Genomic DNA, 12,478 nt, shown 5'->3' with positions numbered 1-12,478 from the left:
AGGCTGAGGCATGAGAACTGCTTGAACCCAGGAGCCGGAGTTTGCAGTGAGCCAAGATAGTGTCACTGCACTCCAGCCTGGGTGACAGAGTGAGAACGTCTCAAAAAAAAAAAAAAAAAAAGAATAAAAAGAATAAAATTTAAGGCCAGTTGCATGCAGTGGCTCCTGCCTGTAATCCCAGCACTTTGGGAAGCTGAGGTGGGAGGATTAGCGTGAAGCCAGGAGTTTAAGAGCAGCCTAGGCAACACAGCGAGCTATCATGGTGCCAGTGCACCGCAGCCTGGGTGACAGATGAGACTCCATCTCAACAACAACAGCAAAATAATACAACTTAACACTACGGAGGTAAATTTAAAGCAAATAGTTTTTGGATGTGCACGGTGGCTCACGCCTGTAAATCCTAGCACTTTGGGAGGCCGAGGCAGGAAGATCACTTGAGGTCAGGAGTTCAAAACCATCCTAGCCAACATGGTGAAACGCCATCTCTACTAAAAATACAAACAAATTAGCCAGGCATGGTGATGGGTGCCTGTAATCCCAGCTACTCAGGAGGCTGAGGCAGGAGAATTGCTTCAACCTGGGGGGCAGAGGTTGCAGTGAGCCGAGATCATGCCACTGCACTACAGCCTGGGTGACGCAGCGAGATTCCGTATCAAAAAATAAATAAAATAAAATAAGCAAAAATAAAGCAAATAGCTTCTGAGGAAAAACCAGAGTTTTCCAGTTTTCCAGTGGCAAAGAACTGACTCTTTCTCTTTTCACAACTTTCCCTGTTCAAGGACAGTGGGAGGAATCACGGAGAGGAAAGGTGGGGGCCAGGTGAGGTGGCTTGTGCCTATAATCCCAGCACTTTGGGAGGCCGAGGTGGGCGGATCACTTATCAGGAGTTGGAGACCAGCCTGGTCAACATGGTAAAACCCTGTCTCTACTAAAAATATAAAAATTAGGCCGGGCATGGTGGCTCACGCCTGTAATCCCAGCACTTTGGTGGGCCGAGGTGGGCGGATCACGAGGTCAGGAGTTTGAGACCATCCTGGCCAACATGGTGAAACCCAGTCCCTACTAAAAATACAAAAATTAGCTGGGCATGGCGGCACATGCCTGTAATTCCAGTTACTTGGGAGGCTGAGGCAGGAGAATCGCATGAATCCGGGTGGCGGAGGTTGCAGTGAGCCAAGATCGTGCCACTGCACTCCAGCCTGACGACAGAGCTAGACTCCATCTCAAAAACAAAAACAAAAAATTGGCTGGGTGTTGTGGTGTGCACCTGTAATCCTAGCTACTCGGGAGGCTGAAGCTAGAGAATTACATGAGTCCGGGAGGTGGAAGTTGCAGTGAGCCGAGATCGCGCAACTGCACTCCAGCCTGGGGACAGAGCGAGACTCCATCTCAAAAAAAAAAAAAAAAAAATGACAGAAGAATGGGCGCAGTGGCTCATGCCTGTAATCCCAGCACTTCAGGAGGCTGAGGCAGGCGGATCACCTGAGGTCAGGAGTTCAAGACCAGCCTGGCCAACATGGTGAAACCCTATCTCTACTAAAAATACAAAAAAATTTAGCCAAGCATGGTAGTGGGCGCCTGTAATCCCAGCTACTGGGGAGGCTGAGGCAGGAGAATTGCTTGAATCCGGGAGGTGGAAGTTGCAATGAGCCGAGATCGCGCCATCACACTCCAGCCTGGGCAACAAGAGCAGAGGGCTTTTGGAGACATACATTAGAACCCTTTAATAAAGCGCACAAACTTGCCTTTAAAGCAGAAGATCGGGGTAAAAAAACAATGGGCTAGAAATTGGCAACATTTACACAGCAAAGAAGGATCTGTATTCTAGCAAGCTTCTTTCTTTTTAAAAAGTTACTACAGGGGCCAGGTGCAGTGGCTTGCGCCTGTAATCCCAGCACTTTGGGAGGCCGGGGCGGGCAGATCATGAGGTCAGGAGATCGAGACCATCCTGGCTAACATGGTGAAACCCTGTCTTTACTAAAACTACAAAAAATTAGCCGGGCGTGGTGGTGGGCACCTGTAGTCCCAGCTACTCAGGAGGCTGAGGCAGGAGAATGGCTTGAACCCAGGAGGCGGAGCTTGCATTGAGCCGAGATACCACCACTGCACTCCAGCCTGGGTGACAGAGTGAGACTCTGTCTCAAAAAAAAAAAAAGTTATTATAGGTATTACTGTAAAAATTAATTAAAGTATGCTGTTGCCGGGCGCGGTGGCTCACGCTTGTTATCCCAGCACTTTGGAAGGCCGAGGCGGGCGGATCACGAGGTCAGGAGATCGAGACCACAGTGAAACCCCATCTGTACTAAATACAAAAAAATTAGCCGGGCGTGGTGGCGGGCGCCTGTAGTCCCAGCTACTCGGAGAGGCTGAGGCAGGAGAATGGCGTGAACCTGGGAGGCGGAGCTTGCAGTGAGCCGAGATTGTGCCACTGCACTCCAGCCTGGGCGACAGAGCGAGACTCCGTCTCAAAAAAATAAAGTAAAATAAAGTATGCTGTTTTAAGGTAGCTATTTTAATTTTTTAAATCTGTGAATGGTTTTTTTCAGCATATACAAACCATTTTAACTCTCAAAAAGGAGAAAAGTTTATGTATAAAAAAAGAAAAGATGGTGGAAAGTTCATATCCAATTGTTAGTAAACACTACTACTAGCTAGGTGGAATTTTCATTCTTTCTATGTTTATTTAAATTTTCCATAATGGAGACATTGTTTGCAATTGAAGTAAGGGTTACTTAAAAGGAAGAAAGTAAATTTAAAAAAATTTTTTTAGAGATGAGGTCTCATTCTGTCGCCCAGGCTAGAGTACAGTGGCATGATCCTAGCTTACAATAGCCTGGGCTCAAGCAATCTTTCTGCCTCAGCCCCCAGAGTAGCTGGGATTACAGGCATGAACACCTGGTGGAAGAAAGCAAACTTTTAAAAAACATTTAAGAAAGAATGAGCTGGCCATGGTGGCGACTGCCTGCTGGTTCAAGCTACTTGGGAGGCTCAGTGGGAGGATCACTTGAGCCCAGGAACTCAAGGCTGCAGTGAGCTGTGATCACACCACTGCACTCCAGCCTGAGTGCAGACAGAGCTAGACTCTGTCTCAAAAATAATACAAATAAATAAATAACATAAATAAGGAGGGGAAGTCCAGGCTGGGTGGGGTGGCTCATGCCTGTGATCCCAACCCTGGGAGGCAGTGGGAGGAGGATCGCTTAAGCCCAGGACTTCATGACCAGCCTAGGCAACAAGGTGAGATCCTGTCTCTACAAAAGATAAAAAATTTAGCTGGTGTGGTGGTGCATGCCTGTGGCCCCAGCTACTCAGGGCGCTGAGGCAGGAGGATCACTTGAGCCCAGGAGCCCGAAGCTGCAGTGAGTTATATACTCCAGCCTGGGTGACAGAGTGAGATCTCAACTCAAGAAAAAAGAAAGCAAGAAAGCAAGCAAGGAAGTAAGGAAGAAAATAAAGAAAGGAAGAAAGAGAAAGAAAGGAAGAAAGAGAAAGAAAGAGAGAGAGAAAGAGAAAGAAAGAAAGGAAGGAAGGAAGGAAGGGAAAGAAAAAGGGAAGGAATGAAGGAAGGGAGGGAGGGAGGGGAGGAAATTCATAATCATTACGCAGAAAGCTCATTCTAACTTCAGGTAAAGCACCCGCCATGCTTTGAGTCTGGATCATGTGCTTGAGGCAGTCAAGTCAAAATTGCAGAGTGTTTTGAGAAATGAATAAATTCCTCTGAAGCAAGAAATTGCTAAACTCAAGTCAAAATCCCTTCTCAGTTCCACATTAAAGGAGACCAAAGGGTCATGACAATTAAATGAAATGCATGATTGCAGGTGGGAGGGAGGGAAATCATCATAAAGGACATTGGCAAATATTTAATATTGCCTATATAATAATATTGTGGCAATACAAAATTTCCTGAATTTGATCATTGCACTGTGGAACACGAATGTTCTCACTCTTCGGAAGTACAGGTAAAAGGTCAAAATGTCTGCAACTTAATCTCAAATGGTTGGGGGAAAGTTAAAGCAAGATATGGCAAAATGTTAATAATCTGGTGAAGGGTATATGAGAACTCTTTATACTATTCTTGCAATTCTTGTTCTCAAAATAAAAAGCTGACGTGGCCAGGCACAGTGGCTCACGCCTGTAATCCTAGAACTTTGAGAGGACAAGGCAGGCAGATCGCTTCAGCCCAGGAGTTCGAGATCAGCCTGGGTAACATGGCAAAACCCCGTCTCTACAAAAAATACCAAAGAAAGAAAAAAAATTAGCTGGGAGGAGGATCACATGAGCCCGGGGAGGCTGAGGTTGCACTGAGCTGTGATTACACCACTGCACTCCAGCCTGGGTGACAGAGTGAGACCCTGTCTCAAACAACAACAACAACAAAAGTTAATGCACACCTTCTCAAAGCCTCTCCCATCCCACAACTAGCTGAGCACATTGTTGGCACTACTACATCCAATGTAAAGAAATTCCTTCACCTGCAAACTTCAAACTCAAGAACTTTTCTAAGGACTGGTGTAGTGGCTCATGCCTATAATTCCAGCATTTTGGGAGGCTGAGGCAGGTGGATCACTTGAGCTCAAGAGTTCGAGACCAGCCTGGCCAACATGGTGAAACCCTGTTGAACTTGGGAGGTGGAGGTTGTAAAAATACCAAAAATTAGCCGGGAGTGGTAGCACACACCTGCGATCCCAGCTACTGGGGGCTGAGGCTCGAGAATCGTTTGAACCCAGGAAGCGGAGGTTGCAGTGAGCCAAGATCATACCATTGCACTCCAGCCTGGGCGAAAGAGCAAGTTTCACTGCAACCTCCGCCTCCTGGGTTCAAGCGATTCTCTTGCGTCAGCTTCCCCAAGAGCTGAGATTGCAGGTGCATGCCACCACACCCGGCTAATTTTTTGTATTTTTAGTAGAGATGGGGTTTCACCATGTTGGCCAGGCTGGTCTCGAACTCCTGTCGCCAAGTGATATACCCGCCTTGGCCTCCCAAAGTGCTGGGATTACAGGCATGAGCCACCACGCCCAGCAGAAAGACCTTTTCTTTTCTTTCTTTTTTTTTTTTTGAGACAGAGTCTTGCTCTTGTTGCCCAGGCTGGAGCACAATGGCGTGATCTTGGCTCACTGCAACCTCCACCTCCTGAGTTCAAGCGATTCTCCTGCCTCAGCCTCCCTAGTAGCTGGGATTACAGATGCCTGCCACCACGCCCAGCTAAATTTTTTTGTATTTTTAGTAAAGATGGGGTTTCACTATGCTGGCCAGGCTGGTCTCAAATTCCTGACCTCAGGCCATCCACCTGCCTCAGCCTCCCAAAGTGCTGAGATTACAGACTTAAGCCACCAAGCCTGGCTAGAAAGAACTTTTCTAAGCATAAGATAACCCTTCAGAGTGAAGCCTCGCCAGCATCCAAATCCAGCAAATGTCACTGGAGCAGTGGTTTTCTAGCCTGGCTTCAAATGCAGAATCACAAAACCTAAGACCTGGGATCCTTTAAATCAGACTCTCTGAAGCCCAACTCATAGGTATTCTAGCTGCAGCCAGGGTGGAAAACCTCTGTGATAGCTGATGTACTCTTGAGAATCTCTACCTAGATTGGAAAGGTGGATTGTAGGTGCAAAGTGATACCATTGAAAAGTCCTCTATTCATGTGCTTGCCACTTACAAACTTATGTGGTATCACCTTAAGTAAAATCAGCCTTTAAGAAAGATCAAATAGACATCTAAGCTATAGTTATTAAAAAAAAAAAGAAGAAGAAAAGAAAAGGAAGAAAGGAAAAAAAAAAAAAACCAAGTAGGCATCTGATGCTTCAGTGAGAAGCTGTAGACCTCTTGCTAGCTTCCCATCCCAGATTTAGGGAGACTCTTGCCCTATTTTAACATTAATATTCTAGAGAGAGCAAAGAATCTCCAGGAAGGTGCACTGGTGTCCAGCCTCCTAAGCACCTCTCTCTACATATTTGCAATTAAGGGCCCATGGTTCAGCCGGGCAAGGCCTCCCTCTGTTGGGATGTTCTTCATGGCCACCAGCAGAGGGAGCCACACACCCAGCCAATGGCCGCAGCTGCACCCAAGGGCTAGGACGTGGAAACAGGTGGAAATGCTGAATCACCCGGATGAGCGAGCCCACTGAGATTGGATCACAGCTCTATCACATCATGATCTGATTACTTATTTCCCACTGGACTGTGAGCTCGGACCATGTCTAATTTATCTTCTGTCTCCTGAGTCTTGCACAGCCATCCAGCACACAGTAGTGCTTGGCAAATATTAACTGTGGTTGCTATTTCGGGCATCTGACAAATGAATATTCACCAGACCTGGCCAGATGTTAGCATTCGCTAGGATTGTCAAGAGGCTGAGATGCTCTTCCTCCCTGCTGAGATCCCTCACAAGGTATTTTCTGCATCCCAGGCCAATGAAACACTTTTTTTCCCAGAACACCCTTCCATCATAAGAGACCCCTACAAATTAGATCCTGAGAAATTCATCCCCCATCGGCATCCTCCCCATCTTTTCCCCAATCCACAAAACATCTTGTCTCCCTGCAGGCAGGGCCTCAGGCCCCTCGCCAGCCCCAACCTGGAGTGGACCCACAAGTCCCCCAGCCCAGACAGCTGGGTTAGAGACTCACACGCCAGCTGGCACCAGTGGCTGGAACTTCCACTGCTCCTCCTCACAGTCCAGGAAAAGCCGGTTCATGATCTTGTTCTTCTCCTCCGGGGGGATGAAGTTCTCGATGATTAGGTACCTGGGAGCAGGAATGAAGGAGCGATGGGAAACTGGGTGAGCGAGAGACCACGCGGTGCATGTGAGGGTTGAAGGATTAGAAGCAACAAGCCAAGAGGCAGAGGGGGCCGGATGAGGTGGCTCACGCCTGTAATCCCAGCACTTTGGGAGGCCGAGGCGGGCGGATCACGAGGTCAGGAGATCGAGACCATCCTGGCTAACACGATGAAACACTATCTCTGTCTCTACTAAAAATACAAAAAAAAAAAATTAGCCGGGCGTGGTGGTGGGCGCCTGTGGTCCCAAGCTACTCAGGAGGCTGAGGCAGGAGAATGGTGTGAACCCAGGAGGTGGAGCCTGCAGTGAGCCAAGATCACACCAGTGCACTCCAGACTGGGCGACAGAGCGAGACTCCGTCTCAAAAAAATAAGTTAATTAATTAATGTATTTATTTATTTAAAAAAGAGGCAGAAGCAATGTGGAGGTGGGAAAATCAAAAAGTTAAGGGGAAAGGATCCCTACAGAAATACTGCAGCTTGAAAAATCATTGCTTCTAATAGGTACACAAAAATAGAAAAATGAATAAACACTATTATTTGATAGCACAATAGGCTGACTATAGTCAACAACTTAATTGTATATATATGTGTGTATATATATATATATATATATATTTTTTTTTTTTTTGAGACAGTTTTGCACTTGTTGCCCAGGCTGGAGTGCAGTGGTGCGATCTCGGCTCACTGCAACCTCCACCTCCCAAGTTCAAGTGATTCTCCTGCCTCAGCCTCCTGAGTAGCTGGGATTACAGGCACCCACCACCACACCCGGCTAATTTTTGTATTTTTAGTAGAGATGGGGTTTCACCACGTTGGCCAGGCTGGTCTCAAACTCCTGACCTCAGGTGATCCCCCTGCCTCGGCCTCCCAAAGTGCTGGGATTACAGGTATGAGCCTGCCAACTGTATATTTTAAAATAACTTAAAGAGTGTAACTGGATTGTTTGTAACTTGAAGAATAGATGTTTGAGGGGATGGATAAACCATTCTCCGTGATGTGCTTAGTTCACATTGCACGCCTGTATCAAAACATCTCATGTGGCCGGACGAGGTGGCTCATGCCTGTAATCCCAGCCCTTTGGGAGGCCGAGGTGGGCAGATCACCTGATGTCAGGGGTTTGAGACCACCCTGGCCAACATGGCGAAACTCCATCTCTATTAAAAATGCAAACATTAGTCAGGTGTGGTGGCAGGCGCCTGTAGTCCCAGCTACTCAGGAGGCTGAGGCAGAAGGACCGCTTGAACTTGGAAGGTGGAGGTTGCAGTGAGCCAAGACTGCACCACTGCACTCCAGGGTGGATGATAGAGCAATATTCCAACTCCAAAAAAAAAAAAATCTAATGTATCCCATAAATATTAATATATACACCTACTATATACACACATTTTTAGAAGTAATTTTTAAAACAAATTTTAACATAATTTTTTTTTTTTTTGAGAGGGAGTCTCGCTCTGTCATCTAGGCTGGAGTGCAGTGGCTCCATCTCAGCTCACTGCAAGCTCTGCCTCCCAGGTTGACACCATTCTCCTGCCTCAGCCTCCCGAGTAGCTGGGATTACAGGTGCCCGCCACCATGCCTGGCTAATTTTTTATATTTTTAGTAGAGGCGGGGTTTCTCCATGTTAGCCAGGATGGTCTTGATCTCCTGACCTCGTGATCCGCTGCCTCAGCCTCCCAAAATGCTGGGATTACAGGCATGAGCCACTGCGCCTGGCCTTTTTTTTTTTGTGAGACGTTGTTTTGCTCTGTCGCCCAGGCTGGAGTGCAGTGGCGCAATCTCGGCTCACTGCCACCTCCACCTCCCAGGTTCAAGCAATTCTGCCTCAGCCTCCTGAGTAGCTGGGATTACAGGCGCGCGCCACCATGCCCAGCTAATTTTTGTATTTTTAGTAGAGACGGGGGTTTCACCATGTTGATCGGGGGGTCTCGAACTCCTGACCTCAGGTGATCCACCCACCTCGGCCTCCCAAAGTGCTGGGATTACATGTGTAAGCCACTGCGACCGGCCCTAAAAATAATTTAAAAAAAATTTAAAATCACTGCTTCTTATGCAAAGATGGTAGCCTCAGGGCCTTCGGAGTTACTTTTGGCCAGCACCTAGCGTCCATTTTGAGACATCGATCAAATATAGGCAGAGGAGGTAGAAGAAACTCCAGCATGTGGGCCCATCCCTCAGCCCTCAGACGCATTTTTTTCCTAAGGGACTCATGGAAGAGGAGACAGTCAGGATGAGGCCTTAGGGAAGGAGAGGCCTGAGTAATAATGGGTGGCTGTGGGGACCCGGGAGGAAAAGAGCTGCGGGCCCTACTTGAGCTTGAGTTCGCGGGTCTGCTCGTTCTGCGCCTCCTCCAGGTCCTGCCGCACGCGGATGTACTCATCATGCTGGTCCTGGATCTCCGCCTTCACCGCCTGCAGCTTGGCGTAGAGCTGGGTGGGGACAGGTGCCACTCAGAGGCTGCTTGGTGTGGCAGTGAGGCCCCAGTCACCCAGCCTGGGCCGCAGGGCTGCAGGCTCAGAGTCCACCGACTCAGCCCAGGATGAGGCTGGGGGTCCTTTTCTGAACTCCCCGCTGTGCCCAACCCACCACGAATTGGGCTGGGCTATTGAAAGGGGTGCCCCGCCCTCCTACACTGAGGCCTGTGGCCACTGCCTGCTCTTTCTCAGCTGCTATCAGCATCGTAGAATGTTCAAACGGGAGGGGACCCCAGGGACCTTTTGGTCCAATACCCTCCTTTCATAGATGAGGAAGCCAGGCACAGACTTGTTCAAGGTCACACAACCAGCCAATAGAAGAGCCGGAACTAGGACCCAGGGCTCATTTGGAGACCCAGCTCAGGGAGCAGGAAGCCTGAACGAGTTTGGAAGGTGACTCCTCCCACTCCAGTCTCTTCAGGGGCTCTCAAAAGTGGGCTGTGGAGGCAGCATGGCCATCCTGCTCCTCTCCAAAGCCACTGAGGGCTGGGTCCATGGTAACTGCCACAGTGGCAGTGCCTCTGCCAGGCCTGCCCCGGGGCAGCCACATCAGCCACCCCAAAGGGTCTCCAGGTTTTTCCCAGAATCCAAGCTGGAGCTTTGCCGCTTCCTGCCCTAGATCCCCCTCACATGTACATGTCTTTCCCTTGCCACAGGCTTTGCAGGGTCTTGGTGAGCGGCTATTCTCATCCCTTGACATGTCCTTGAGGGCCTTACGCTCCCCGCCTGAGCTTCCCGGGGTCCCAGTCTCCTCCTCAGCCTCCCTGTATTCCCCTGGCCCTGCTCCAGGCCCAGCTATCCCAACTGTGACTCACTGGTGACACTGAACGGGGAAATCACCCAGGACCATGAGGATGGTAACTCTGGATACTGCAAGCGACAGAGTTTGCAGCCTGTCACAGCCCACCATGGCCCAGGAGAAAAGGCTCTACTCCACCCCCAGCCCCCGCCTCCTGTCTCCCCCTGTTGCTCACCCCCGAGGCCAAGCCATGTCACTTAGGGGTTCAGCAGTTCCAGCCAAATGGGGAGGAGTCCCTGAAGCACACACCCCTTGGGCAGAGACTGCTGGGCCTCCAGCACACCTTGACCGGTCCTGCTGCAGCGTCTCACCTTCTTGAGTTTCTTGGTTTTGACCTCCACCTCCTGCTGCAGGGACGTGTAGGTGCCCCGGAGCTCCATGGTCTCCTCATCCCGGAGCATCATCTCCTGCTGCATCTCCCGCTCACGACGTTTCTAGGCCAAGGACGGGCAGTGTGGCTCAAAGGAGCAGTGCATACTCGGGAGGGCCAGGAAAGCTCTGGGGACTGGCTCACTCTGCCTGTCTCGGGACCTGGCTTCACCATGGCCCATGGCCCACATCCACTGCTCCCACCCAATCCTGCAGAGCCCCTGGGAACCCTCCTCTCAGTTCCCAGGGCCATGCCTTTGCCAGGCTCCGCCCCATGTGGATGGAGACTCCAGCCCTAAGAGCTGGCCTACTCCAGGGGCATTAGTCACACAGATGGAGGCACATCACACTGCCTTCCAAGCTGCCTCACCCTCTCCCCAATAGTGTAATGGTTGATTGGTAAGACCAACAAATTGTGGTTCTTGATGATTTAGGGAACCAGTCATACAGCTGGCAAAGAACTCGCACCACCTTGTGGAAGGCCCAGGAATTAGTACCAGGTGGCTTGTGGAGGCTGATGTTATGGAGAGCTATCACGTCCTCTCGCCCACCAGCTAGCAGTGCCCCTGCCAAAGGGAAGACCCTGGGCTAGTAGACCTGTGGGACCCAGGGTGGCATGTCTGAGATTCTCAGCACTGTAATTCCAGAGATCCAGAGTCCACCATGGTTTACGGCCCTGCACCTCCCAGACATGAGCTGCAGGCCACACTCTCCAAGGGGACCTGGCACCTGGAGGCCCTACCTGCTCGGCAATCTCCTGCCTCTTCAGTTCCAACATCTTCTGCTGTTCGTTGGTGTGATCCATGATGTTCCTGCCCCCGATGAGGAGCTTGCTCTCCATGGCCTGGGGACACAGAGGGGTTGGGAGGTGGGCTTTGCAAAAGGTCCACAACATTGCCAGCTGGAGAGATTTTGCTTCCCTGCTCTGTGGTGCTTCTGGGAGTGGACACAAGATGTGTCCCGGATGGGGCCTGTGGCTTTCAGGGAGAATGGAGTTTTCCCCTCCAGCATCTCAGGTCCCAGCACAAGGCTCTTATTGTCAGCAGGAACACTAGGGAGGCAGAGAGGGTGCCCCTCGGGGAATCTAGGGCAACTGATCTGTTTGCTTTGGGTACACAGGAAAGGTTGGTTCACCAGGGCTAGGAGGAGGATGGGGGTGGCAACCTAATCCTGGCAACCAGGACCCAGCTGGTGTTGAGGATTGGGAAAGATAAGATACAGTCACCAGGTAGCCCAGCCTTTAGCTAACTGGCCTCCAACTCAGGAAGACAGCTCTCAACACAGGCAGCAGGAAAGGGTCTAGATCTTCAGCTGATGTGGAAAGCAGAAGAAAAGCCAAAGGGAGCAGACTGCACAGCGAGAAGGAACAGCACAGGCCCAGCACAGCGGGAGCTTTGGAGAGGGCCAGGAAGACTTGGTTCTACCCACTTACCTCGAGGCTTTGGGCAAATTATTCCCTTCAGGTCTGTCATCTACAATATTGGAACACCGCCTATGTTCCAGGATGGCTGGCAAACATTTGCTGAGTGCTAAGTATCTATTAGATGCTGAGCTAAGCCTTTAACACCATGGTTTCCATCCTCCCCTAAGAGGGACTATTCTCCTCCCCATTTAACAAATGAAGACATTGAGAATGAGCAGCTTAAGGCCATGCAGCTATTGAGTAGCAAAGAGGAGAGATTTGAACCTCGCACCCCCAGTCTCACTCTGTGAAAGTCCCTAGTCAGTGCTTTGGAATCTGAAGCTGAAATAATGTCAGATTTGTGTAAACTGTGACTACATAAAATGTATTTTCAAGACGGTGCTGTCGGCAGCCTCTCAAAACCTATTCTGGTTTGGGGGGTGCCTGATTTGAAATTTTAGAAAATGAAAATAAGAAGACGGTGCTGTCCCAGGGTACCCAGCTGTCCTCTGGCTTCATCACGGGCCTCCTGGAAGGTTGAAATCACCTTGAACCAGTGGAAAAAGCTGGCTGCTTCTCTGTTGGAATTGTTTCCAGTGGAAACAGCTGACCTGCCTGAGGGATCTCAAAGCAGGGGGTGCGGTCAGACTTGGGGAGCAAG

General features: G+C 49.8%; 2 protein-coding genes across 2 annotated transcripts in view; both read right to left on the bottom strand.

The window, feature by feature from the left end:
• ASXL2 (ASXL transcriptional regulator 2) overlaps window positions 1–12,478 on the bottom strand; it is a 555,729-nt gene that overhangs the window by 216,602 nt on the left and 326,649 nt on the right. The window lies entirely within an intron of this gene.
• Window positions 1–12,478, bottom strand: part of KIF3C (kinesin family member 3C) — a 56,329-nt gene that overhangs the window by 18,996 nt on the left and 24,855 nt on the right. Inside the window, exons 2-5 of the mRNA XM_055252969.2 lie at window positions 11,158–11,259; window positions 10,358–10,480; window positions 9,084–9,202; window positions 6,623–6,739 (exon numbers count right to left, since the gene is read on the bottom strand). Coding sequence (XP_055108944.2) covers window positions 6,623–6,739; window positions 9,084–9,202; window positions 10,358–10,480; window positions 11,158–11,259 — 461 coding nt within the window. The remainder of the gene's footprint in view (window positions 1–6,622; window positions 6,740–9,083; window positions 9,203–10,357; window positions 10,481–11,157; window positions 11,260–12,478) is intronic.

Source organism: Symphalangus syndactylus, chromosome 18 (genome assembly GCF_028878055.3).
Source record: "Symphalangus syndactylus isolate Jambi chromosome 18, NHGRI_mSymSyn1-v2.1_pri, whole genome shotgun sequence".
NCBI classification, from domain to species: Eukaryota; Metazoa; Chordata; class Mammalia; order Primates; family Hylobatidae; genus Symphalangus; species Symphalangus syndactylus.
The sequence above is the reverse complement of the archived record's forward strand: the minus strand, read 5'-3'. Positions and strand labels throughout refer to the sequence as shown.